The sequence below is a fragment of the Hemibagrus wyckioides genome, linkage group LG05 (genome assembly GCF_019097595.1).
Source record: "Hemibagrus wyckioides isolate EC202008001 linkage group LG05, SWU_Hwy_1.0, whole genome shotgun sequence".
Classification (NCBI taxonomy): Eukaryota; Metazoa; Chordata; class Actinopteri; order Siluriformes; family Bagridae; genus Hemibagrus; species Hemibagrus wyckioides.
Genome location: NC_080714.1, coordinates 30,131,795 through 30,159,258, shown reverse-complemented (window position 1 = coordinate 30,159,258; position 27,464 = coordinate 30,131,795). Strand labels below are relative to the sequence as shown.

Below are 27,464 nucleotides of genomic sequence, written 5' to 3'. Positions count from 1 at the left end.
AACACTACAGGTGAACACTACAGGTGAACACTACAGATGAACACTACAGGTGAACACTACAGGTGAACACTACAGATGAACACTACAGGTGAACACATAGGCTGTGTAAAATTATACCAGGAGAAATGTTTCACCACCAGGAGGCACTGTGGGTCTGTGTACATTTAGCACACTTCATTCTTCCAGGTCTTCCTTAGTATAGGAATTGTATAGTGTGTGTGTGTGTGTGTGTGGCTAATAATTAATGAACATGTCCAAGCCTGTTTATTAACTGATACAATGTTTTTCTGATCTTCAGAGATGACGCGCACACACACACACACGCGCACACACACACACACGCACACACACACACACGCGCACACACACACACACGCACATACACTGAGATGTTTGTCGGTCTCTTATGGTGCTGTGTATTATTTTCCTCACTGTAGTTTACACCTCATGTTTATTTTCATCATAAATAAAGAGGATTAATAATACACACAGCCATGTGCAAAAATATTGGCACCCTCATGTTTATTTTTTGTATTTCTTTTGCATTCCTGCGTCTGTAAAAAGAGTAACGTCTAAAACACTCACACACATTCTTCATAAAACCCTCGGACACAGAGAACCAGACCAGCTGACAGGGTTAGAGACTATAGAGATTATAGAAATAATTACTCTGGCAGATTATAGTAAACTTTTACACTGTTTATTGTTCATTTGTGGTGTTTTATAACCACACGGCTGTTAATAATTTATTTGTAGCTAACACATTGTACATTAATACACTATTAATTATACATTAATAGATTGTAATAAATGTGAATACAGTGGTTTAGAAAATATATGTAGTTTATAATCTCTCAGCCCGTATCCACCCCTCCCTCTCACCCCCCCATTCTCTCATTCCCTGTACCCCCCCCCCCTCTCTGTAGGATATTGACTGGGTTCAGACAGAGAAGCATGTATTTGAACAGGCCTCCACTAACCCTTTCCTTGTGGGTTTACACTCCTGTTTTCAAACTGAGAGCCGGTGAGACACACACACCCTGATGTATCTGATCTGTATTATTTATCATGTTTGTTATTTTAAGTTTGCTTTATTGTACACTCCATGTTTTGTTGATTTTGTTTGTAAATGTGTGTGTGTGTGTATCAGGTTGTTTTTGGTGATTGAGTATGTGAACGGAGGAGACCTGATGTTCCATATGCAACGACAACGGAAACTTCCAGAGGAACATGCCAGGTCCTACACACACACACCTATGCAACTTATTGATTAATACACACCTGCCTGTCTCTCTCAGTGTCTTACTCTCACTCTGTCCATCTCTCTCGCTCTCTCTCTGTCTGTCTCTCCCCCTGTGATAAGCAGAGATCAAATGCAGGATAATTAAGCACATCAAGAGCGCCCCCAATCCTCCTCATTAATATTCATCTTGCAGACTGTGCATATGTAAATCAGTATGCTAATCAAAGCTAATCCTCGTGAATATTCATGAGGCTGTCGTAAATGTCCCATGAGCCCTGGAGAGCGAGGCACACAGCCTCATTGGGAGTGTCAGTGATGCTTTTTCATCCTGTTTCATCTTTGTTGTTTTAACCTCCACTGTGTTATTAAAGCCTGGAATCCACAGAACTTCCTCTGACCTTCTCTAACATCACCATCACCTCATCCGCAACACACACCACATCCTCAACACACACCTCATCCGCAACAAACACCTCATCCGCAACACACACCTCATCCGCAACACACACCACATCCTCAACACACACCTCATCCGCAACACACACCTCATCCGCAACACACACCTCATCCGCAACACACACCACATCCTCAACACACACCTCATCCGCATCACACACCTCATCCGCAACACAAACCACATCCGCAACACACACCACATCCTCAACACACACCTCATCCGCAACACACACCTCATCCGCAACACAAACCACATCCGCAACACACACCACATCCTCAACACACACCTCATCCGCAACACACACCACATCCTCAACACACACCTCATCCGCAACACACACCACATCCGCAACACACACCTCACCCGCAACACACACCTCATCCGCAACACAAACCTCATCCGCAACACACACCTCATCCGCAACACACACCACATCCGCAACACACACCACATCCGCAACACACACCACATCCGCAACACACACCTCATCCGCAACACACACCACATCCGCAACACACACCTCATCCGCAACACACACCTCATCCGCATCACACACCTCATCCGCAACACACACCACATCCTCAACACACCTCATCCGCAACACACACCACATCCTCAACACACACCTCATCCGCAACACACACCACATCCTCAACACACCTCATCCGCAACACACACCACATCCGCAACACACACCACATCCTCAACACACACCTCATCCGCAACACACACCACATCCTCAACACACCTCATCCGCAACACACACCACATCCGCAACACACACCTCATCCGCAACACACACCACATCCTCAACACACCTCATCCGCAACACACACCACATCCGCAACACACACCACATCCTCAACACACACCTCATCCGCAACACACACCACATCCTCAACACACCTCATCCGCAACACACACCACATCCGCAACACACACCTCATCCGCAACACACACCTCATCCGCAACACACACCTCATCCGCAACACACACCTCATCCGCAACACACACCACATCCGCAACACACACCTCATCCGCAACACACACCTCATCCGCAACACACACCTCATCCGCAACACACACCTCATCCGCAACACACACCTCATCCGCAACACACACCTCATCCGCAACACAAACCACATCCGCAACACACACCTCATCTGCAACACAAACCACATCCGCAACACACACCTCATCCGCAACACAAACCACATCCGCAACACACACCTCATCCGCAACACACACCACATCCGCAACACACACCTCATCCGCAACACACACCATATCCGCAACACACACCTCATCCGCAACACAAACCTCATCCGCAACACACACCTCATCCGCAACACTCAGGTTTCTTCATCCTGCTTTTTACTACACTTCATCCTTCCTGCTGTAGCAAAGTTTCAAAGTAATATTCTGTGTGTGTGTGTGTGTTCAGGTTCTATGCTGCTGAAATCTGTATCGCTCTGAACTTCCTGCATGAGAAGGGCATCATTTACCGGGACCTGAAACTGGACAACGTTCTTCTGGACCAGGACGGTCACATCAAACTGACCGACTACGGCATGTGCAAGGTAACATGTTCACGTGATGAAACCGTCGGAGATTACGCCATTAACTAGGTGATAATATGTTAAAGACACATCATAGTGCACTGTTTTCGTAACTATATAACTTGATTCTTCAGTCTTTCTTTCATTCATTCATTTTCCCTCCTTTCATCCTGCATGTGTTGCCATGGTAACAGAATGAGAAGTTCATTCCAGACTTCTCTCTCCTCAGCTGCAGGTTCTAGCTCCTCCTGCGGGATTCCCGACATTCCCGCTCTGACTGTGAAGTAGTAAAAAGAGAATAATCGGTCTAGTGGGTTTTGCCCTGGGGCCCAGGGGTCTCCGTCCAGTGAGATGTGTCTGTTACAGCTCAGCTAGGAGATCACCAGGGGACATCTTTATAAGGTTATAACAGTCTTTGGCTTAACCAAGCTCAAACCCGCTATACAACTTATTTATAAAAGGTAACCCATTGCATTAAATAACAGCATCAATCAGAGTCCTTCACTGAATGCAAAGCATAGTCTTTTTTTAATATTTAGGAGGAAAAAGTGAGCAAAACATATCAGATAATTTCAAGCATTTACATGATACTTGCAACAAATCCCAAAACAAACAATCAATCAAACAAACAAACAAAAAAACCAACAAACAAACACAAAAAAACATATAGAGTCAAATCAGTCCAGTGCAGAGTATAATGAATGAAGATTTAAGAGTAAGCAAAGTTTTATCTGAATTCCATTGGAAATCCTTAAAGCACCCAGCATAACAGTCCATCGGAATCCATATGCCTGGTGTGTGGAACACCACATGAGCGTTTGTGGGAAAAGAAAATCTAAAACTTCCCCACAATCTTGGCATCAAGGACCATAACCACCAAAGAGTCAGTTGACACATGTTCCTCAACAGGTACTCATCAAGTTTGAGCACATGGCAAGGCCATGCTTCCCTCTGTACATGTTCTTTCTTTCTTCTACAACATGGTTGACTTAGCAACCCACTGCATTCTAGCACCCCTAGTGGTGAGGATAACAACACAACCTTCGCACAGCCCTATAACAGGCTTGTGACTGTTATAAGGTGCCCAATCCAACTCATCTGGCTCTTCTTGTCTTCATGGAGCAACTGCTCTACTCTGAGCTTCTTCTGGATTGTTGAGCTCCTCACCCTTTTAATGAAAGTAAACCCAGAAACCATGAAGAAACCTCACTCCTCCTGCCTGACCCTCAGTCTTATGGTCACTACTCAGAGCTCGTGGTCATCACTGAGGAATGGGACATAGATTGTCAGAGAGAGAACAGAGGATCTCTAAAATACCAGAGCTTTAACACTGAAGGAAGATCATGTCCACTGGGTCGAGAAGTTACTGAAACTGCTTCTTCATTTTCACACAACAACATGTCGAGCAGTGTACAGCACTCCTTCAGACATGTTCAGCTGAGCTCCTGATGTTTCATTGGTCTGGCAGAATGTTATTCCACACACCAGTGTTTTTCATGGCCTGTCCAGAGTCCATCCATGCATGAACACTTCACTTCTGTTTATTCTGCAGCTCTTCTGGCCTTCTCAGACCTCTCACCTGAATCAGGAGAGTCCTCCATGAGCATTACTCAAACTACTCCTTCTTTAAATTCTTGGCCTTCCTCACCATGGGTGTCTACAAGCCTGACCTGGAGTTACCACCATGATAGGCACCACTAGCCTTCCTTCCTTCCTGGGCTTTTACTGAATAATGGTCAGGACTGCGGAGTTGGACACTCTGTACATGGGAGAAGAAAGAGTTAAATTCCTGCCTTGCTTCAGAGAGATGTTCCCAAACATCCCCATACCAGGTCAGTACCAGGTGGTGATCAGGTCACAGTGCTTTATCCGATCCTCGATAAATCTGATAATACAATCTGAAATCTGATTATTGACCTTTGACCATTATGAGGATAGTGTATGTTGTTGGCAGTTTGTGGCTTGGACAGAAGTCTAATAACATTTCACCATGCAGGTTCAGGTCCAGGTTCTGATCCGGAAGGCCGTTCCTCCTATTCACAACCTTCTATGTATCTCCATCGCTCCCAGCCTGAGCACTAAAGTTGTCCCCAGGAGAACAATGAAGCAGGAGCAGATCTATCTTGAGCACCTAATCCACCTCTTCTGAAAAGCCATGCTCTGAACTGATATTTGAATTCTCTTTCCTGAAACTCACGGCAGCTGAATGTCACGGCAGCAGCCTGGAACTGGAAGTGTCTCACCTCAGGCTGGTTTCCTGTGGGAATTCCAGTGTAGAGGAAAGACACCACCAGGAGCCTGTACTGTGTGAAGATTTAAAGCAGTCTATAATCCAGTCCAGACCTTCACACCTCACACACACGAGCTCAGGCTCCTTTCCTGCTGGTGATGTCCCATGTTTCTATAGCCAGTTTCCATTTCAAAAGCCTTGTCCATCCAGGACTGGGAAGCATGTGATAAACACATGATAAACATGTGATAAACACGTGATAAAAACGTGATATAGACATGTAATGAGCTTTGATGAGCTTGACCAGGAACCCTTATCTGGACAGGTGCACTTCTTCTTTGTACCCTTCATGGGGGTTTCTAGAACTGCTCATTGTCTGACCACTCCCTGTAGGTCTGACCATTGAGCAGTTGGACCCAGTTGGGAGCATTAAACTCCTGGTGACCTCCATGTCCTGAGGTTCATCAAGATACACAAGGCCAAAATGCTAAACCAATAGAAATGGTTTTTACTTCCTTAATTTCCTGAAATTGTTTCTGAGAGTAATTAAAGGCTAGTGAGGTCTCGTTTCAGGAGGGGATCAGACCCGGGGATACAACCAGCACTTTTTGTGGAACGCCAAACTACATTGCTCCTGAAATCCTGCGAGGAGAAGATTACGGTATGAGATAAATATCTCAACACGAGCATGAAAGAAAACATGTCATTACCTTAAAGCACACAGTGTGCGGTCCATATACTGTCTGTATATATGTGTCTGAGTGTGTACGTATAAAGTTTATAGTACATGTCTCTGTCTCACTCTCTGTCTGTCTCTCCTCCTGTCTGTCTGTATCTCAGGGTTCAGTGTAGACTGGTGGGCTCTTGGGGTGTTGATGTTTGAGATGATGGCTGGTAGATCTCCATTTGATATTATGACCGACAATCCAGATATGAACACAGAAGAGTATCTCTTCCAGGGTGAGACACACACACACACACTCACACTATGCACTACATGTTTATATACCATACACTCTGTTGATTATTATTTAATAACTGGATGTCTGTAGTGTTTTTTACAGGAGGCCTGAATATGGAGAGTGAAATAAATATAGAGCATTAATCATTAATTAGCATTAAACATTAATTAGCATTAAGCATTAATTAACATTAAACATGAGGGTTAATGAGAAGAACAGGAAACTGTTACCTTGTAAGGAAAGTAGAGAGCTAAAAGAGGCAGAGATATCTGGAGTGTTTTGGCACGTGAGGAGAAAAATTCCTTCATCACATGCAAAAAGGCACACACACACACACACACATGCATGCACACATATACTACCCATGCTGACATGGTCATCTGCTGCTCTGTTTGTTGCCCCCCTTTCCCCAGCTGAGAAGGCAGCATGCTGTTTTACACACACACACACACACACACATACACACACACACACACACACACACACACCTTTGCCGCTTGCCTCTCCTCGTAGCCATAACCCTGACCCTCACATTCCCTGCTGCTGCTCTATACTTCTCCCATATGCTGCATTTGAGTACACACACACACACCTCTGTGTTCTAATCCTTCTAGCCAAAGATTATAAAGAGAGAGAGAGAGAGAGAGAATTGTATCTATAATCTAATAAGAGATAATAAAGAAGATGCTGAAATAGTTTATTCAGTACAGTAGTGATGTGTGTTAGAATCTCCTGAATCTACACAACTACAGGACTGACTCACTATTATTCATCTCTCTCTCTTTCCCTCTCTCTCTCTCTGCCCCCCCCCTCTCTCTCTCAGTGATTTTGGAGAAGCCGATCCGTATCCCTCGCTCGTTGTCAGTAAAAGCAGCGAGTGTGTTAAAAGGTTTCCTGAACAAGGTGAGAGAGCGGCCTGTCCTTCACACACTCCTGCTCTGTGTTCAGTTACAGATTAAACTTTATCTTTCTGCTGCATGTGTGTGTGTGTGTGTGTGTATGTGTGTGTGTGTATGTGTGTGTGTGTGTGTGTATGTGTGTGTGTGTATGTGTGTGGCTCATTATGGCTTTATAACACAGGTATAGAGTAATGTTGAAGGAGAGACTCAGGTGGAGCAGCTGGCTTCATGTATCTCCTAAATAATGTTGAAGGATGCAGTACGGTCTAAGATTGAATAGTGTGTGTGTGTGTGTGTGTAATGTCAGTTTGACTCTTCAGTGTTTCAGGTGTTTGTGATGTATTCACTCTGTAGAACTCAGGTGTTTATCTTCACGTTGTTTGTTCAGGATCCCAAGGAGCGACTGGGGTGCCAGGTTCAGACAGGGTTCACAGATATTAAATCTCACACGTTCTTCAGGAGCATCGACTGGGACCAGGTGAGAAAATTGGTGTGTGTGTGTGTGAGAGAGAGAGAGAGAGAGGATGTGTATTTGGTGATGCAATAAGAAAAGGACCATCTGTTCCCGTTTGTACAAATCAGCATGAAGCACATCACTGCAGGAGACATGTCCTCAAAACAGATATATAGAGAGAGAGAGAGAGAGAGAGAGAGAGAGGGAAAGAGACAGAGAGACAGAGAGTGTGAGAAAGAGGCAGAGAGAGACAGACAGACAGTTATTTCCTGAACTGTAATCTGATTGGTTACAGTGGTGGTGTTGTGTTTGGGGCGTGAACTCTGATCTGTTTTCTTTATTTGCTCTAATGATCAATGATGACATCTCTCTCTCTCTCTTCCTCTCTCTCCCTCTCTCTCTCTCTCTGTCTTCCTCTCTCTCCCACTGTCACTCTCTCTGCCCCCCATCTCTCTGTCTCTCTCTCTGTCCCCCCCCTCCCACCCCCAGTTGGAGCAGAAGCAGGTAACGCCTCCGTTTAAGCCTCAGATCACAGATGATTATGGATTAGAGAACTTCGACACACAGTTCACTAACGAACCTGTACAGCTCACACCGGATGATGAGTGAGACACACACACACACACACACAGACACACACACACACAGACACACACACACACAGACACACACACACAGACACACACACACACACACAGACACACACACAGACACACACACACACACACAGACACAAACACAGACACACACACACAGACACACACACACACAGACACAAACACAGACACACACACGCAGACACACACACAGACACACACACAGACACAAACACACACAGACACACACACACACACAGATACAAACACACACACACAGGCACACACAGACACACACACACAGACACACACACACACACACACAGGTAGTCGCAGGTATTCACAGGTACTCGCAGGTAATCACAGGTACTCACAGGTACTCGCAGGTAGTCGCAGGTACTCACAGGTACTCTCAGGTAGTCACAGGTACTCACAGGTACTCGCAGGTACTCATAGGTAATCGCAGGTACTCACAGGTACTCTCAGGTAATCGCAGGTAGTCGCAGGTACTTGCAGGTAGTCACAGGTACTCACAGGTAATCGCAGGTAATCACAGGTACTCGCAGGTAGTCACAGGTACTCACAGGTAATCGCAGGTAGTCGCAGGTACTCACAGGTAGTCGCAGGTAGTCACAGGTACTCACAGGTACTCGCAGGTGATCACAGGTACTCGCAGGTAGTCGCAGGTATTCACAGGTACTCGCAGGTAGTCACAGGTAATCGCAGGTACTCGCAGGTAGTCGCAGGTACTCACAGGTACTCTCAGGTAGTCGCAGGTACTCACAGGTACTCGCAGGTAGTCACAGGTACTCATAGGTAATCGCAGGTACTCACAGGTACTCACAGGTACTCTCAGGTAATCGCAGGTAGTCGCAGGTACTCACAGGTAATCGCAGGTAATCACAGGTACTCGCAGGTAGTCACAGGTACTCGCAGGTAGTCGCAGGTACTCACAGGTAATCGCAGGTAGTCGCAGGTACTCACAGGTAGTTGCAGGTAGTCACAGGTACTCGCAGGTACTCGCAGGTAATCACAGGTACTCGCAGGTAGTCGCAGGTATTCACAGGTACTCGCAGGTAGTCACAGGTACTCGCAGGTAGTCGCAGGTACTCACAGGTACTCTCAGGTAGTCGCAGGTACTCACAGGTACTCGCAGGTAGTCACAGGTACTCATAGGTAATCGCAGGTACTCACAGGTACTCACAGGTACTCTCAGGTAATCGCAGGTAGTCGCAGGTACTCGCAGGTAGTCACAGGTACTCACAGGTAATCGCAGGTAATCACAGGTACTCGCAGGTAGTCACAGGTAGTCGCAGGTACTCACAGGTAATCGCAGGTAGTCGCAGGTACTCACAGGTAGTCACAGGTACTCACAGGTAATCGCAGGTAATCACAGGTACTCGCAGGTAGTCACAGGTACTCGCAGGTAGTCGCAGGTACTCACAGGTACTCTCAGGTAGTCGCAGGTACTCACAGGTACTCTCAGGTAGTCACAGGTACTCTCAGGTACTCGCAGGTACTCATAGGTAATCGCAGGTACTCACAGGTACTCTCAGGTAATCGCAGGTAGTCGCAGGTACTCGCAGGTAGTCACAGGTACTCACAGGTAATCGCAGGTAATCACAGGTAATCGCAGGTAGTCGCAGGTACTCACAGGTAGTCGCAGGTAGTCACAGGTAATCGCAGGTAATCACAGGTACTCGCAGGTACTCGCAGGTAGTCGCAGGTAGTCACAGGTAATCGCAGGTAATCACAGGTACTCGCAGGTACTCGCAGGTAGTCGCAGGTACTCACAGGTACTCTCAGGTAATCGCAGGTAGTCGCAGGTACTCGCAGGTAGTCACAGGTACTCACAGGTAATCGCAGGTAATCACAGGTACTCGCAGGTAGTCACAGGTACTCGCAGGTAGTCGCAGGTACTCACAGGTAATCGCAGGTAGTCGCAGGTACTCACAGGTAGTCGCAGGTAGTCACAGGTACTCACAGGTACTCGCAGGTAATCACAGGTACTCACAGGTAGTCGCTGGTATTCACAGGTACTTGCAGGTAGTCACAGGTAATCGCAGGTACTCGCAGGTAGTCGCAGGTACTCACAGGTACTCTCAGGTAGTCGCAGGTACTCACAGGTACTCGCAGGTAGTCACAGGTACTCACAGGTACTCGCAGGTACTCATAGGTAATCGCAGGTACTCACAGGTACTCTCAGGTAATCGCAGGTAGTCGCAGGTACTCGCAGGTAGTCACAGGTACTCACAGGTAATCGCAGGTAATCACAGGTACTCGCAGGTAGTCACAGGCACTCGCAGGTAGTCGCAGGTACTCACAGGTAATCGCAGGTAGTCGCAGGTACTCACAGGTAGTCACAGGTACTCACAGGTAATCGCAGGTAATCACAGGTACTCGCAGGTAGTCACAGGTACTCGCAGGTAGTCGCAGGTACTCACAGGTAATCACAGGTAGTCGCAGGTACTCACAGGTAGTCACAGGTAGTCACAGGTACTCACAGGTACTCGCAGGTAATCACAGGTACTCGCAGGTAGTCGCAGGTATTCACAGGTACTCGCAGGTAGTCACAGGTAATCGCAGGTACTGGCAGGTAGTCGCAGGTACTCACAGGTACTCTCAGGTAGTTGCAGGTACTCACAGGTACTCTCAGGTAGTCACAGGTACTCACAGGTACTCGCAGGTACTCATAGGTAATCGCAGGTACTCACAGGTACTCTCAGGTAATCGCAGGTAGTCGCAGGTACTCGCAGGTAGTCACAGGTACTCACAGGTAATCGCAGGTAATCACAGGTACTCGCAGGTAGTCACAGGTACTCGCAGGTAGTCGCAGGTACTCACAGGTAATCGCAGGTAGTCGCAGGTACTCACAGGTAGTCGCAGGTAGTCACAGGTACTCACAGGTACTCGCAGGTAATCACAGGTACTTGCAGGTACTCGCAGGTAATCACAGGTACTCGCAGGTAGTCACAGGTAATCGCAGGTACTCGCAGGTAGTCGCAGGTACTCGCAGGTAATCGCAGGTACTCACAGGTAATCGCAGGTAGTCGCAGGTACTCACAGGTACTCGCAGGTAGTCGCAGGTACTCACAGGTACTCGCAGGCAGTCGCAGGTACTCACAGGTACTCGCAGGTAGTCGCAGGTACTCACAGGTACTTGCAGGTAGTCGCAGGTACTCACAGGTACTCACAGGTAGTCGCAGGTACTCACAGGTAATCGCAGGTACTCACAGGTAATCGCAGGTAGTCGCAGGTAGTCGCACGTAGTCACGGGTACTCACAGGTACTCGCAGGTAATTGCAGGTACTCATAGGTACTCACAGGTAGTCGTGGGTTCTCGTAGGTACTCAGAGATACTCACATGTACTTACAGGTACTTGCAGGTAGTCACGGGTACTCGCAGGTAGTTGCAGGTACTTACAGGTACTCACAGGTAATCGCAGGTAATCGCAGGTAGTCGCAGGTACTCGCAGGTAATCGCAGGTACTCACAGGTACTCACAGGTACTCGCAGGTAGTCGCGGGTACTCACAGATACTCGCAGGTACTCACAGGTACTCGCAGGTAATCGCAAGTACTTGCAGGTACTCGCAGGTAGTTGCAGGTACTCACAGGTACTCGCAGGTAATCGCAAGTACTTGCAGGTACTCGCAGGTAATCGCAGGTAATCGCAGGTACTCACAGGTAATCGCAGGTAGTCGCAGGTACTCACAGGTACTCGCAGGTAGTCGCAGGTACTCACAGGTACTCGCAGGCAGTCGCAGGTACTCACAGGTACTCGCAGGTAGTCGCAGGTACTTGCAGGTAGTCGCAGGTACTCACAGGTACTCGCAGGTAGTCGCAGGTACTCACAGGTAATCGCAGGTACTCACAGGTAATCGCAGGTAGTCGCAGGTAGTCGCACGTAGTCACGGGTACTCACAGGTACTCGCAGGTAATTGCAGGTACTCATAGGTACTCGCAGGTAGTCGCAGGTACTCACAGGTAATCACAGGTACTCACAGGTACTCCCAGGTAATCGCAGGTACTCACAGATACTCGCAGGTACTCGCAGGTAGTCGCAGGTACTCACAGGTACTCACAGGTACTCCCAGGTAATCGCAGGTACTCACAGATACTCGCAGGTACTCACAGGTAGTCACGGGTACTCACAGGTACTCACAGGTACTCGCAGGTAATCGCAGGTACTCACAGGTACTCACAGGTACTCGCAGGTACTCATCGGTACTCACAGGTACTCGCAGGTAATTGCAGGTAGTTGCAGGTAATCCCAGGTACTCACAGGTACTCGCAGGTACTTGCAGGTAATCCCAGGCACTCACAGGTACTTGCAGGTAGTCGTGGGTACTCACAGGTACTCGCAGGTAATCACAGGTACTCGTAGGTACTCGCAGGACCTGGTGCTACAGAAACATACAACAACAAGTTCAGCACAAAACAACACCACAGAGCTAGGACAGAAGTTTGTCTTAGCCACATAAAGTGCACAGTGTGCAGCTAGGTGCAAACAGAGCATAGACAAGACAGTGCAAAAGACAAAAAATACAAGAAAGACAACACAAAAGAACACAGGACACTTAGCGCCGAAAGGAAATAAAAGAACGTGTACTGGAATGTAAGTGAAATAAAATAGATAAAATGAAATGATGTAAAAAAAAGTATTGTGCAAAAATATTATGCAAAAATACACAGCAGCGGTTGAGGTAGTGCAAATAGAATAAACATAAATATAACTATAGCAGCGGATGACAGGTAGAGGTAGTGCAGTAAGTAATGAACAGTATAAATTATGTGTGTGTGTGTGTGTGTGCGTCCACACAGTCAAGAGAGAGTGTGTGTATCTGTGTGTGAGAGAGACAGAGAGTTAGTATACAGTTCAGTCCTGAGTGAGAGTGTGTGTGTGTGTGTGTGTGAGAGTGTAGAACAGTTCAGTCCTGAGTGAGAGTGAGAGTGTGTGTGTGTGTGTGTGTGAGAGTGTAGAACAGTTCAGTCCTGGGTGTTGAGGAGTCTGATGGCTTGAGGAAAGAAACTGTTACACAGTCTGGTTGTGAGGCCCGAATGCTCCGGTACCTCTTTCCAGATGGCAGGAGGGTGAAGAGTGTGTGTGAGGCGTGTGTGGGGTGTGTAAGAGTGTGTGTGAGGGGTTTGTGGGGTGTGTAAGAGTGTGTGTGAGGGGTGTGTGGGGTGTGTAAGAGTGTGTGTGAGGGGTGTGTGGGGTGTGTAAGAGTGTGTGTGAGGGGTGTGTGGGGTGTGTAAGAGTGTGTGTGAGGGGTGTGTGGGGTGTGTAAGAGTGTGTGTGAGGGGTGTGTGGGATCATCCACAATGCTGATGGCTTTGCGGATGCAGTGTGTGGTGTAAATGTCTATGATAGAGGGAAGAGAGACTCCGATGATCTTCTCAGCTGTCCTCACTATCCGCTGAAGGGTCTTGTGATCCGAGACGGTGCAGTTCCCAAACCAGGCAGTGATGCAACTGCTCAGGACGCTCTCGATGGTCCCTCTGTAGAACACAGTCAGGATGGGGGAGGGAGATGGGCTTTCCTCAGCCTCCTCAGGAAGTAGAGCCCAGAGCTGCTGGGCTTTCTTGGTGATGGAGCTGGTGTTGAGTGACCAGGTGAAGTTCTCCGCCAGATGAACACCAAGGAATTTGATGCTCTTGACGATCTCCACCGAGGATCCGTCGATGGACAGCAGAGAATGGTCACTCTGTGCTCTCCTGAAGTCAACAACCATCTCTTTGGTCTTGTCGACGTTCAGGGAGAGGTTGTTGGCTCTGCACCAGGCTGTTAGATGTTGCACCTCCTCTCTGTATGCTGACTCGTCGTTCTTGCTGATGAGACCCACCACGGTCGTGTCATCGGAGAACTTGATGATGTGGTTGGAGATGTGCATTGCTGCACAGTCGTGAGTCAGCAGAGTGAACAGCAATGGACTGAGCACACAGCCATGAGGAGCTCCAGTGCTCAGTGTGGTGGTGCTGGAGATACTGCTCCCGATCCGGACTGACTGAGGTCTCCCAGTCAGGAAATCCAGGATCCAGTTGCAGAGAGAGGTATTCAGGCCCAGGAGACTCAGCTTCTCAATCAGCTGCTGAGGGATGATTGTGTTGAATGCTGAACTGAAATCTATGAACAGCATTCAAACGTAGGAGTCCTTACAGTCCAGGTGTGTGAGGGCCAGATGGAGGGTTGTGGTGATGGCGTCGTCCGTGGAACGGTTAGGACGATACGCAAACTGCAAGGGGTCCAGTGAGGGTGGTAGCTGTGACTTGATGTGCCTCATGACGAGCCTCTCGAAGCATTTCATCACGATTGGTGTGAGTGTGATGGGACGGTAGTCATTGAGGCAGGAAACCGTGGACTTCTTTGGCACAGGGACGATGGTCGTTGTCTTGAGGCACGTAGGGATGATGGAGCTGCTCAGCGAGATGTTCTGCTCTGCACACTCCCTGAGAACTCTGCCAGGAATGTTGTCTGGTCCAGCAGACTTCCGTGGGTTAACTCTGCATAGAGTTCTCCTCACGTCAGCTGTGGTGAGACAGAGCACTGGGTCATTAGGAGGAGGGATGGTCTTCCTCGCTGTTGTGTTGTTCTGTGCCTCAAACTGAGCGTAGAAGTCGTTCAGAGCATCTGGAAGGGAGGCATCACTGTCACAGGCAGGTGCAGTTGTCCTGTAGTTGGTGATCGCCTGAATGCCCTGCCACATGCGCCGGGAGTCTCTGCTGTTCTGGAAGTGGCCGTGGATTCTCTGGGCGTGTGCACGCTTCGCCTCTCTGATGGCTCGGGACAGTTTGGCCCTTGCAATTTTTAAGGCCACCCTGTTCCCTGATCTGAAGGCAGAGTCTCTCGACTTCAGGAGAGCACGCACTTTCGCAGTCATCCACGGCTTCTGGTTGGAGCGTGTTGTGATGGTCGTGGAGATGGTCACGTCATCGATGCATTTCCCGATGTAGCTGGTCACTGATGCCGTGTATTCCTCCAAGTCAATAGAGTCGCCGTTGGTTGCAGCCTCCCTAAACATGTCCCAGTCAGTGCACTCAAAACAGTCCTGAAGAGCAGAGATGGCTCCTGCTGGCCAGGTTTTAACCTGTTTCAGAACAGGTTTAGAGCGGTCTGACGAGTGGTCTGTATGCTGGAATCAACATAACAGAGATGTGGTCTGAGTAGCCGAGGTGGGGGTGGGGCTCCGCACGATACGCGCCGGGAATGTTTGAGTAAACAAGATCCAGCGTGTTCACCCCTCTCGTAGCAAAGTCCACATACTGATGGAATTTAGGGAGCACTGTTCTGAGATTTACATGATTGAAATCTCCGGCAATGATAAACAGTCCGTCGGGGTGAGCATTCTGCAGCTCGCTAATAGCTCCGTACAGCTCACACAGAGCCTCCTTAGCATTAGCGCTGGGGGGAATGTACACTCCGATAATGAGAGTAATGGTGAATTCCACTCTGATAATGAGAGAAATGGTGAATAAAATGGTCTGCATCTAACAGTCACAAACTCCACTACCGATGAGCAGTAGTTAGACACAAGCACAGAGTCCTTACACCATTCCGTGTTGATGTAAACACACACGCCACCACCGCGAGTCTTACCGCACAGAGCTGCATTCCTGTCGACACGAAACACGGTTAGCCCAGCTAGCTGAATGGTGGCGTCCGGAACTCTGTCGCTGAGCCACGTCTCCGTGAAAACAAAGACGCAGCAGTCTCTGAACTCACGCCGTGTAGTTCGCTGGAGTCGGATGTAGTCCAGTTTATTATCCAGTGAGCAGACGTTGGACAAGATGATGGAAGGGAGTGCCAGGCCGGCTAGGATTGGTTGTTAGCCTAGCATGGACACCCGCCCGTTTACCGCGCTTCCTCTTCCTCGAACACCGCTTGCGACGTCCTCTCTCCCGGCCACCGGCATCAGGCGACGCCGATGACTGAAGGCCTGGACTTCGCAGCAAGCCGAGTTCGCGAATTTTGCAGAGTACCTCATCATGCAAGTTAGTAACTGCATGATTTCTGTACTGTAATATCGTCTGGCGGTCGTATACATGAACACCACTGTCTTTGGCGTCCATGCACTTTTAATTTCGCGCTAAAACAAAAAGAAAGCACCATTTTGGTTCCGGAGTGGCCGCTGCGTGCTACTGCCGCGCTGCCATCTTGGACAGAAAGTATCTGATATGTGTTCATTCAGAGAGTTTCTTACTTTCCATATGACATCATCAATCTCAACCAGAGAATCCATTTCCTTCTTTCAGTTGGGTATGTGAGACAAACACACACTCTGTAACACCCACACAGTAACACACTCTGTAACAGACACACACACTCTATAACACACACTCTGTAACACACACACAATCTATAACACACTCTGTAACACACAGTAACTCACTCTGTAACACATACACTCTGTAACACATACACACACACACAGTAACACACTCTGTAACACACACACACACAGTAACACACACACTAACACACACAGTAACACACTCTGTAACACACACACACACACACAGTAACACACTCTGTAACACACACACACACACACACAGTAACACACTCTGTAACACACACAAACACACACAGTAACACACTCTGTAACACACACAAACACACACAGTAACACACACAGTAACACACTCTGTAACACACACATACTGTAAAACCAGTGGTGGGCCGTGTGTTTCACACCTAGGCCTTCACCGGTGTCCTTCCTGAATTAATCCACCTCTATACCATCATTATGATGCCACGGCAATAGATACGAATCAGCCCGCCTTGAAAATGTATTTGTAAGGATGTCCGCAACCAAATCAATTTCTTCTCCTCTGTCAGCCATTGTGAATTAAAATATATATATTTTATTTAGTTTGTGCGGTTTGCTGCCTCTGACTACTCCAATTATTCAATCAGAGGACGGGAAATTGCTGACGTAATCATACACCTGCTAGATGGCCCCAGTGACGCCAACTCGAAATCTGATTGGTTAATGGAACAGTTTCATTGCCACTTATTTTAAGCTCCGGGCGCCTGCACTATTGATTCTGAAGGCCTTAAGGCAGATTTCTTTCACCCTGGCGACACATGATGTCATCCACTGTCTGAAATATGATTGGATAAATACTCTTATCATAAATATACACTACTGGAAGCAGCGCAACCGAGAGAAAAGCTATGAAATGTAGAGAATAGACTAACACACACAGTAACACTGTAACACACACACTCAGTAACACACACAGTAACACACACACAGTAACACACACTCTCTGTAACACACTCTGAACACACACACAGTAACACACTCTTTAAGACACACATTCTGTAACACACACTCTCTGTAACCTACAGTGTTTTAGATGGATTCAGAGTGATTTAGAGTGATTCAGATTCAGAGTGATTCAGATTCAGAGTGATTCAGAATGATTTAGATTCAGAGTGATTTAGAGTGATTCAGATTCAGAGTGATTCAGAATGATTTAGATTCAGAGTGATTCAGAGTGATTCCACTGTAGAGAGAATCTCATCAGTGTGTTGTGTGTGTGTGTTTTCCTCCTCAGGGATGTGATAAAGAGAATAGACCAGTCCGAGTTTGAGGGCTTTGAGTACATCAACCCCCTGCTGCTCTCCTCTGAGGAAACAGTATGAGGGAGGAACCGGAGCCAGCGGTTCTATCCACTGGCCCGCGGCTCTGAGCCAGACACACAGCTTCCGTTCTGACCATCTGAATTCAGCTAGCGAGAGAGAAAGAACTCCGTAAAAACACAGAAAACTTCTCACCACTCAGACTCGTCTCCTCATCTCACACCCTCTCAGACTCCTCTGAAGTTCTTCTGGAAGAAAGAAAACGAAAGGAAAAGAGAACTGGAGAAAGTTTTACACTGAAACTCAAAACCCGGTTCCCTTCAAAATCATTCGAATTGTCTTCCTCCTTCCCATCATCCTCTCTGATTTTCTTGGTTTTTGTGCCTGCACTCGTCACAGACTTCATTTCCCAGAATCCCCTGCTACAGACTATGGTTCTACTGGAGAACTTAACGTGCACTTCTTCTTCTTCTTCTTGTATTTGTTGTTTTTAACTGAAGCTCAGATGTTGGCATGTGCCGATGTTCAGGTTTATAATATGGGTTTATGAAGACAAGGCGTCTCTTCCGCGTCAATCCCAATCCCATAATTCACTTCATTAGACGAGAGAATGTGTGAAACTCCTCACCGGTCATTCGATGTGACTGTGGTCATTAATCTGAAAGAGTTTGTGGTGTGAAGCGAGAGGAAACGGCGGGGATATAGAGCCGGAATCTCGGCACATGCTCACTCCCAACACGAATGTTCAATTAAACACAACCTTTAATTAAAAAGAAAAGTTTAATTGTAATTTATGTCTGTTTTTTTATGTTCAATGCCTTTTTTCAACAATCAGTGATTTCTTCAAACTTTCTCACAAATCAGCAGATAAAGTGTTAAAAAAAGTAAGAGAAAGTGGCTGAAAGATGGAACCAGAGTCCTGATGAAACATCTAAACATCTTCTGATTGAAATCTGAGTTTAATAAAGACCTGAGCCTCAAAACTGTCCAGAATCCTACTGAAATAATCCTGAACACAGGGGGCAGAGTTTATCTGAAACAGGGGCATGTCTCACTTACACTCAGTCCTGATCTTTTACTTAAACACATTCGATTTCAATGAGCCGAGGCACAGTAGTCCTGCCCCTTCCTCCACACAGGCTAGTTTGCTGCTGCCGGGTGTAGATGCTGTGAAGCTGCGATGCTAATGCTAACATGAAATGAAAGTCTGTCTTCCGAAATCTCCTCATCGTCTATCAGACGTGAAAAACACACTAACCGATAGGAAAAGGTAGGTAGTGTGTGAATGGAATTCTTCCCTCTGATTGGACAAGACATCTGTCACTCAGGATATACAGGAAGTAGGAAATTGTGTATCTAACTTTATTTCTTGTACACGTGTGGAGTTCTGCCTTCACTTTAAACTATTTATTAAAATTATTTTATTAAAATATATTTATTAAAATATTATTTATTAAAATATTGTTAATATAATAACAACAACAAAACACACACACACATTAATGAAGACACAGTACAGTTCAGGGTCACTCACTGATTTGTTTCCTGAATAATAAAAATGAAGGAGAAACATTATTATTATTATTATTTCAGGAAAATGTTTTATCATCTTCGCTTTGTTCCACGTGGAGGTGGAGCTTAGTGCCGAACTCCTCCCCCGATAGGAAAAGAGCTCACTGATTACATCTGCTCTGTGTGAGGAAATGCTAGCGGTGCTAATAGGATTTAGTGCTGTGTGTGTGTTAGGAAGGAGGTGGGAGAAAGAGAGGGACAGAGAGAGGGGGACAGAGGGGGGAGATGGAGGGGCGGGGGAGAGGGGGGGGATGAGAGCAATTAGTAGTGTATAAATGAGAGATAATGAGCTGATGATTTAGCATGTTGCTAACGAAGCACATATTTCAGGATGGCTATCTAATGGAATAAAACAAGACACAAATAAATAAACAAACAAATGATAACGTTGATGTTGAGTGGGTCATGTGCTGATCTTATTTATAACTGCAGTTTGTCATTGTCATGCTTACATTTAGCTAGCTAACATAACTCTATGGTAAAGGCTAGCTTTGAGGAGTGAGCTTTTTGACACTTTAAAGGCGTGTTACCATAGCTAGGCTAGTTTTGCTAACCAGTGTATGTCTGCTACAAGTGTGATCCATTTCTGTTTAAGATGTTCTGAGATGCTAATAACTTTAAGAATTTAAAGTAGGAAGACTCTGACGGCTAAAGCACTAACCAGAAAGAGCAGTGATGTGACGTCATCACCGCTACACAAAACCAGCTAGCATTTGTAGCAGACACAATGCTGACTAGCATCGCTACCTTGCTAAGTGGTGTATGCTAGCTGTGGAATAGAGCTAGTCATTGTTTAGTTGTGAATAAGGCTTAGCAAAATTTAGCAAAACTAGCCTAGCCTCGTTATCTGTCCATTTTTTGCTGAGGAAAATAAAGCTATATTTCTAAAAGGAGCGAGTCTTTAAATAACTCCACACACACACACAAACACACACACACACAATTCAGAATGTTTTATTTTCTGCAGTTTTATTTTTCTTGATATATAAAAACTCATCTCCATCTTCATCACCATCTCCATCAATTCAATTCAATTCAGTTTATTTTGTATAGCGCCTTTTACAATGAACATTGTCTCAAAGCAGCTTTACAAAAGAAGAAAACAGAGAAAGGGGAGGAGAAAATGAAAAATAATAATAAAAAATAAAAAATAACTAATTAACTAGAAATAAGAATAAATTATTAAATTCTATAGTTAGACTATTTTATTTTATCCCTATCATCATCACCATCTCCATCATCATCACCATCTTCATCATGATCATCTTTATCACCATCTCCATCATCATCATCTTCATGCTCTGAGCTCTGAGAGATGATGATCTGGTGATGAAATTGAAGAGAATTCAGTGGATTTTTATTCTGGATCAATTCCACAGCACTCCTCACAGAACCTCCCTGAGAACTCTGAAGTGAAATCTCTGAAGTTCTCAGCAGCTCCTTTCTTCATGATTCCTTCAGCAGCAGAATCCTTCCTCTCTGTAGTTTCTTTAATAAATGGTTCTGATTAAAGATGACGGAGTGTAAAGGAGGCGAGACGCGAGCCTGCATTTGGTCTGATGATGATGATGATGATGATAAAGAAGCTGAAGATGATGAAGACAGAGATGGTGATGATGAAGATGGAGATGGTGATAATGAAGATGATGGTGATGAAGATGGAGATGATGATTAAGATGGAGATGGTGATAAAGATGATGATGAAGATGGTAATGGAGATGATGATGATGAAGTGAAGTGTAGATGTGGAGTGTACCGGACGCTCGGAGCCGCTGCTGCGTGCTGATTGGTGGGTTTGGGTATAGTGAGTTCTCAGGGTTCAGGAGACTGAGTGACCGGTCACTCAGACCTGCAGCCGTGTCACTGATTCTCTGGTTCTTCTTCTTGAGGATTTTATCTTCAGCAGTAAACATCTCTGTGGAGAACTCTGAGAAATTAACATCACAACACAAGCTGCAGATTTATTCTCTTCTCTTTAAGAATATTTTAATCTTCACTGGTCATGTTAGAGATGAAGCAGATGTCCAGCAGGCCATGGGATCATGATGATGATCACCACACCACGTCTACATTCATCTCTGATAAACACTGGGCGAGATGACCATCACACTCCAACTGAGAGAACCTGAAACACACACACACACAGTTTGTCACGCTCCAGAAGGTGCTAACCCATATAAATGGCCGTTGTTAGCAGTGTTAGCATTGCCCAGTCACACATCAGTGCCACTCAGAGTTATGCTTAGCATACGCTAATGGATCTAATGTTATAATATCTAATAATGTTATTACTAGCCATGCTAACATCCACTGGAACTGGTATCAATGTAAATAATGAGAAATGACACCATGCTAATCATTAGCCTTCATTCATGATTAGCAGAGTTAGCATTAGGAGTAAATGAGAGCATGCTAATTCATGTAGCATGCTGCAGGTTAGCATGCCTGGCATGAGCTGGTATCAGTGTACATCGTTAGCAGTCTTAGCGTTTTATTAGCTGGTGTGTTACTGGGATGTAAAAGCATCTCACCCCATAGGAAACGGCACCAGACACATGGGACAGCATTCCAGTCTTGACACGTCTGATCCTGATCCTCTTCTCGGAATTCCAGCTTCATGATGGGTTTCAGGTTCCAATCCAGATTTTGTTCCTGATCCAGACGGCGCTCTAGAGTTTATTAGGGAAGCGTCTGATGATCCGGGCCCCGCTTCCCTCTTGCGCTCTGGTCCGGAATCTCCACTTCCAGATAAGGATTTTTTGGCAGCGGCTCTGTTCTCATCCTGCTCACACTCACTTCCGTCCGGTCCCTCGTCCCCTTCCCTGAGGGAGTCCAGCACTACGTGGACTGAGATGTGTCCGGATCGGGCATGTGGGTGGGGAGAGGACACGGGAGCGGATGGGAGAGGAACGGAGAGAGCTAGCACGCTAGGAAAGGGAAGAACCTCTTCATCCAGTCGGCACCAGCGCTGCTCCTCGGAACGGTTCTCCTCGATCTGAAAAACACACAGATTCATTTCATTTTATTTACCTTACCAAATATATATGTAAAAAATACATACATGCACACCAATATAAATATAAATATATATATGTGTGTGTGTGTGTGCTGTTTTCTTAGAAATGGAAACTTCAATACAGAAAGCTGTAAGAAATTCTGAAAGTTCTGCTCACGCACATCCTGCACTTCAACTTTTGTGTGTGTGTGTTCCACTGAATAATGCATCCTCTGCTCATTAGCTGTCCATCTCTCTGTGAATTGGAGTGCGATGTCTCTGGAGTTTAAACCTGCCAAACCAGCACTAAACCCACTTGGCGCCGTCCATCACCCTGTTTCCATGGACACCGCCGCCAAAACCTTCCCATCATCCTCACACACTGCGCTGCGCTTCACACTAATTGGCAGCCACTCTGACAGCGAGTGTGTGAAGCCCGTGTTTCCTCGGGGGAGAAACTCGGCGCTGCTGGGGATGACATGCCGAGCCACGGATGGAATAAATAAATAAGTAAATAAATAAATAAATAAGATGAAATAAAATCTCAGATGCTGAGATCAGCTCGACTCTCACACACACAACATCAGCTTCATGTGTCAGTAATCTGGACATAGTCAGACACACACACACACACTAAATTGTCCTGTTTGCACGCACATGCCACTTTACATTTATATATATTTATATTAATCCTGTTTACATGTGTCGCTTTAATATCTGCAGTCACCGTATACACTGTTCATTGCACAAAGTCGGTCTATATGTTGTTTGTCTGCACTGTCTTGTCTTGTCTTGTCTTGTCTTGTCTTCCTGTGCACTTCTGTTGTATGTCTAGTTCTTAAAGACTGCACCTTAAGTATAGTTTAATTTTTTAGTTTAATTTTAATTTCTAAATTATAGTTTAATTTTTTTTATCTCCATGTTATAGCTCTATGTTTGTCTGCGTCTCTGTACTTTGTCTGTGTTCCGTGTAGCACCTCTGGTCTAGGAGGAACGTTGTTTCACTTCACTGTGTACTGCATCTGATATATATGGTGGAAGTGACAATAAAGCTTCTTTGACTTTGACTTTAATCACATGACTCACGTGTGAAACATACAGGTGGGGGTTTAAACCATCCTATATTTCACTTGCAGAGACTTTCTGTGATTTTCATACATTTTTGTCACGTGATTAGTCACGTGATGTCACACAGTTCCATCTGAAGAACCTTGATCTGATGTTAGATGTGGAATAAGGAGTGAAGATGGAAGAAGTGGTCATGTGTCTTTGTTATGAATGAAGTAACTCCACCCCCATGGTGAGACGATCCAATCAGATTTCCACACTGACCTCTTGTTTAAACATGATCAATAAACAGGATTTTCTCAGCAGGTGAGGAGTTAATTCTGTTATTAATTCGTACCGTAGACAGTGGAGGTAGATGAGGAACACAGAGCGCTGTGTCCAGAGCTGTGTCCAAACACTGTGGACATAAAGCCTGCAGAGTGTCCATCCAGAGCTTCTCCACATCACAGAGATCAGAGGAGATCCAGCATGAAGATCCTTCACCTGAAGGAGAACTACACACACGTATCCAGCAGGTGATTAGACGGATGTGCGTCATCACTAATCCCCACACATACTAACAATAATTACAGTCATGATTTCTTTCTATCCTACAGATAAACTCATTAATGCATGTAGACTTATTAAACACACATATTTTCTGCTGTAATTTCTCAGCTGTAATGTATTCACACACTAGGTTTGGATTAGAACTGCTTATTTTAATGATTATATTCGGGAAGTTTCGACACTGCCCTACCCTTCAAATCGTCTGTGCAGCGGTGCGTCCGGAATGCGCAGACTCTCATTTTGCTCTCTAATCCTAAACTGTTGTTCAGATCTTATGTCCTCCACCGCAGTTTTTCTTCTTTTGAGTTTGGACATAGTTTTTTATTTAATTATAAGCATTTGTTTTTCAGAAAAACTCAGAGAGGCTCCATGTGCCGCAGAATTTAAACTACTTCCGCTTAACCGGCGAGAAGAAAAATGTTTTTCCGCCTCAGTACTGCGTAAATAATGCGCAGCCTCAGTCAAGCAGTCGATTTGATTTTTCTATCTATCTATCTATCTATCTATCTATCTATCTATCTATCTATCTATCTATCTATCTACAATGGCCAAACGGGTTAAACGATATGAAACCTTTAATACTTAACGCATTAATTAAAAGGTATTCCAGTGAGCCTGACTGAAACACACCGAGAGAGAGAGAGAGAGAGAGAGAGAGAGAGAGAGAGAGATATGTCTTTATAGCCTGATGATGGAACCCATAAGGAGGAAAAATATGGAAAACAAAGAGGAAAAGAAAGCATAAAGAGGGCGGTCACCCCTAAAATAACCTCGGCCCTGAACCCTGGAGAGGATGAGACATGATTTGGAAAAGCTCTGAAACGATGAATGAGAAATCCAGAGGAGAGAGAGAGAGTACAATAACAGTTCAGAGAGAAAGAGAGAGAGAGAGAAAGAGAGAGAGTACAATAACAGTTCAGAGAGAGAGAGAGAGAGAGAAAGAGAGAGAGTACAATAACAGTTCAGAGAGAGAGAGAGAGTACAATAACAGTGCAGAGAGAGAGGGAGGGGGGTGGGTAGAGAGATGGATGGATGGAGACATGGAGAATGGGTCCAGGAAAGAACGCTTATGTCATTAGGACTGTTGTTCTCTGTCACCATGGTTACAGGATGGGAGGATGTAAAAATAGCAGGCACTAAACACGCTCCCAAAAAGCAGGCTGAGAAGAAGAGAGTGAAAAGAAGACAGGAGGAAAGGGAACAAGACATTTTATACCCAATCATCCAAATAATTTCAAATGTTTCTAGAAATAAATGAGAAAGAACCCCAAGTCTTTAGCGGAGTTTGTAAAAGCTTTCTCAGCTCAGTCACTAAGCACTCAGTCACTCAACACTCAGTACCTCAGCACTCAGTCACTCTGCACCCAGTCACTAAGCACTCAGTCACTAAGCACTCAGTCACTAAGCACTCAGTCACTAAGCACTCAGTCACTAAGCACTCAGTCACTCAACACTAAGTCACTCAGCACTCAGTCACTCAGCACTCAGTCACTAAGCACTCAGTACCTCAGCACTCAGTCACTCAGCACTCAGTCACTTAGCACTCAGTCACTAAGCACTCAGTACCTCAGCACTCAGTCACTCAACACTCAGTACCTCAGCACTCAGTCACTCAAGACTCAGTCACTTAGCACTCAGTCACTAAGCACTCAGTACCTCAGCACTCAGTCACTCAGCACTCAGTACCTCAGCACTCAGTACCACAGCACTCAGTACCACAGCACTCAGTCACTCAGTACCTCAGCACTCAGTACCTCAGCACTCAGTCACTAAGCACTCAGTACCTCAGCACTCACTCAGCACTCAGTACCTCAACACTCAGTCACTCAGCACTCAGTCACTCAGCACTCAGTAACTCAGCACTCAGTACCTCAACACTCAGTCACTCAGCACTCAGTCACTAAGCACTCAGTACCTCAGCACTCAGTCACTCAGCAATCAGTCACTTAGCACTCAGTCACTCAGCACTCAGTACCTCAGCACGCAGTCACTCAGCACTCAGTCACTTAGCACTCAGTACCTCAGCACTCAGTCACTCAAGACTCAGTACCTCAGCACTCAGTACCTCAGCACTCAGTCACTTAGCACTCAGTCACTCAGCACTCAGTACCTCAGCACTCAGTCACTCAGCACTCAGTCACTAAGCACTCAGTACCTCAGCACTCAGTCACTCAACACTCAGTACCTCAGCACTCAGTACCACAGCACTCAGTACCTCAGCACTCAGTCACTCAAGACTCAGTACCTCAGCACTCAGTACCACAGCACTCAGTACCTCAGCACTCAGTCACTCAGCACTCAGTCACTTAGCACTCAGTCACTAAGCACTCAGTACCTCAGCACTCAGTCACTCAACACTCAGTACCTCAGCACTCAGTCACTCAGCACTCAGTACCTCAGCACTCAGTACCACAGCACTCAGTACCACAGCACTCAGTCACTCAGCACTCAGTACCTCAGCACTCAGTACCTCAGCACTCAGTCACTAAGCACTCAGTACCTCAGCACTCACTCAGCACTCAGTACCTCAACACTCAGTCACTCAGCACTCAGTCACTCAGCACTCAGTAACTCAGCACTCAGTACCTCAACACTCAGTCACTCAGCACTCAGTCACTTAGCACTCAGTCACTAAGCACTCAGTACCTCAGCACTCAGTCACTCAAGACTCAGTACCTCAGCACTCAGTACCTCAGCACTCAGTCACTCAGCACTCAGTCACTTAGCACTCAGTCACTAAGCACTCAGTACCTCAGCACTCAGTCACTCAACACTCAGTACCTCAGCACTCAGTCACTCAAGACTCAGTACCTGTCACTCAGTCACTCAGCACTCAGTCACTCAGCACTCAACACTCAGTCACTCAGCACTCAGTCACTCAGTCACTCAACACTCAGTACCTCAGCACTCAGTCACTAAGCACTCAGTATCTGTCACTCAGTACCTCAGCACTCAGCACTCAGTCACTCAGTCACTCAGCAGTCAGTCACTCAACACTCAGTCACTCAGTCACTCAACACTCAGTCACTAAGCACTCAGTCACTCAACACTCAGTACCTCAGCACTCAGTCACTCAGTACCTCAGCACTCAGTCACCCAGCACTCAGTACCTCAGCACTCAGTCACCCAGTCACTCAACACTCAGTCACTCAGCACTCAGTCACTCAGCACTCAGTACCTCAGCACTCAGTCACTCAACACTCAGTCACTCAGTCACTCAGCACTCAGTCACTCAGCACTCAGTCACTCAGCACTCAGTCACTCAGCACTCAGTAACTCAGCACTCAGTACC

At 46.2% G+C, this 27,464-nt stretch overlaps 2 protein-coding genes across 6 annotated transcripts in view; one reads left to right on the top strand and one right to left on the bottom strand.

Annotated features, from left to right (window-relative positions):
* Window positions 1–18,778, top strand: part of prkcz (protein kinase C, zeta) — a 78,478-nt gene extending 59,700 nt beyond the window's left edge. For all 5 annotated transcript variants that reach the window (XM_058389126.1, XM_058389125.1, XM_058389129.1 and 2 more), the window contains 9 exons: window positions 927–1,024; window positions 1,151–1,237; window positions 3,145–3,280; window positions 6,063–6,150; window positions 6,330–6,449; window positions 7,275–7,354; window positions 7,739–7,828; window positions 8,294–8,409; window positions 17,964–18,778. In XM_058389126.1, coding sequence (XP_058245109.1) covers window positions 927–1,024; window positions 1,151–1,237; window positions 3,145–3,280; window positions 6,063–6,150; window positions 6,330–6,449; window positions 7,275–7,354; window positions 7,739–7,828; window positions 8,294–8,409; window positions 17,964–18,051 — 903 coding nt within the window. In that variant the 3' untranslated portion in view covers window positions 18,052–18,778. The remainder of the gene's footprint in view (window positions 1–926; window positions 1,025–1,150; window positions 1,238–3,144; window positions 3,281–6,062; window positions 6,151–6,329; window positions 6,450–7,274; window positions 7,355–7,738; window positions 7,829–8,293; window positions 8,410–17,963) is intronic.
* Window positions 18,779–20,510: 1,732 nt separating this feature from the next.
* si:ch73-70k4.1 (uncharacterized) lies at window positions 20,511–24,592 on the bottom strand. The gene is made up of 4 exons (XM_058388781.1): window positions 24,363–24,592; window positions 23,961–24,117; window positions 22,092–22,555; window positions 20,511–21,685 (listed from the first exon to the last, which is right to left on the bottom strand). Exons 1-4 carry the CDS (start codon window positions 24,485–24,487, stop codon window positions 21,613–21,615), a joined length of 819 nt encoding a protein of 272 aa, XP_058244764.1. The 5' UTR covers window positions 24,488–24,592; the 3' UTR covers window positions 20,511–21,612.
* Between the last annotated feature and the right edge of the window lie 2,872 nt (window positions 24,593–27,464).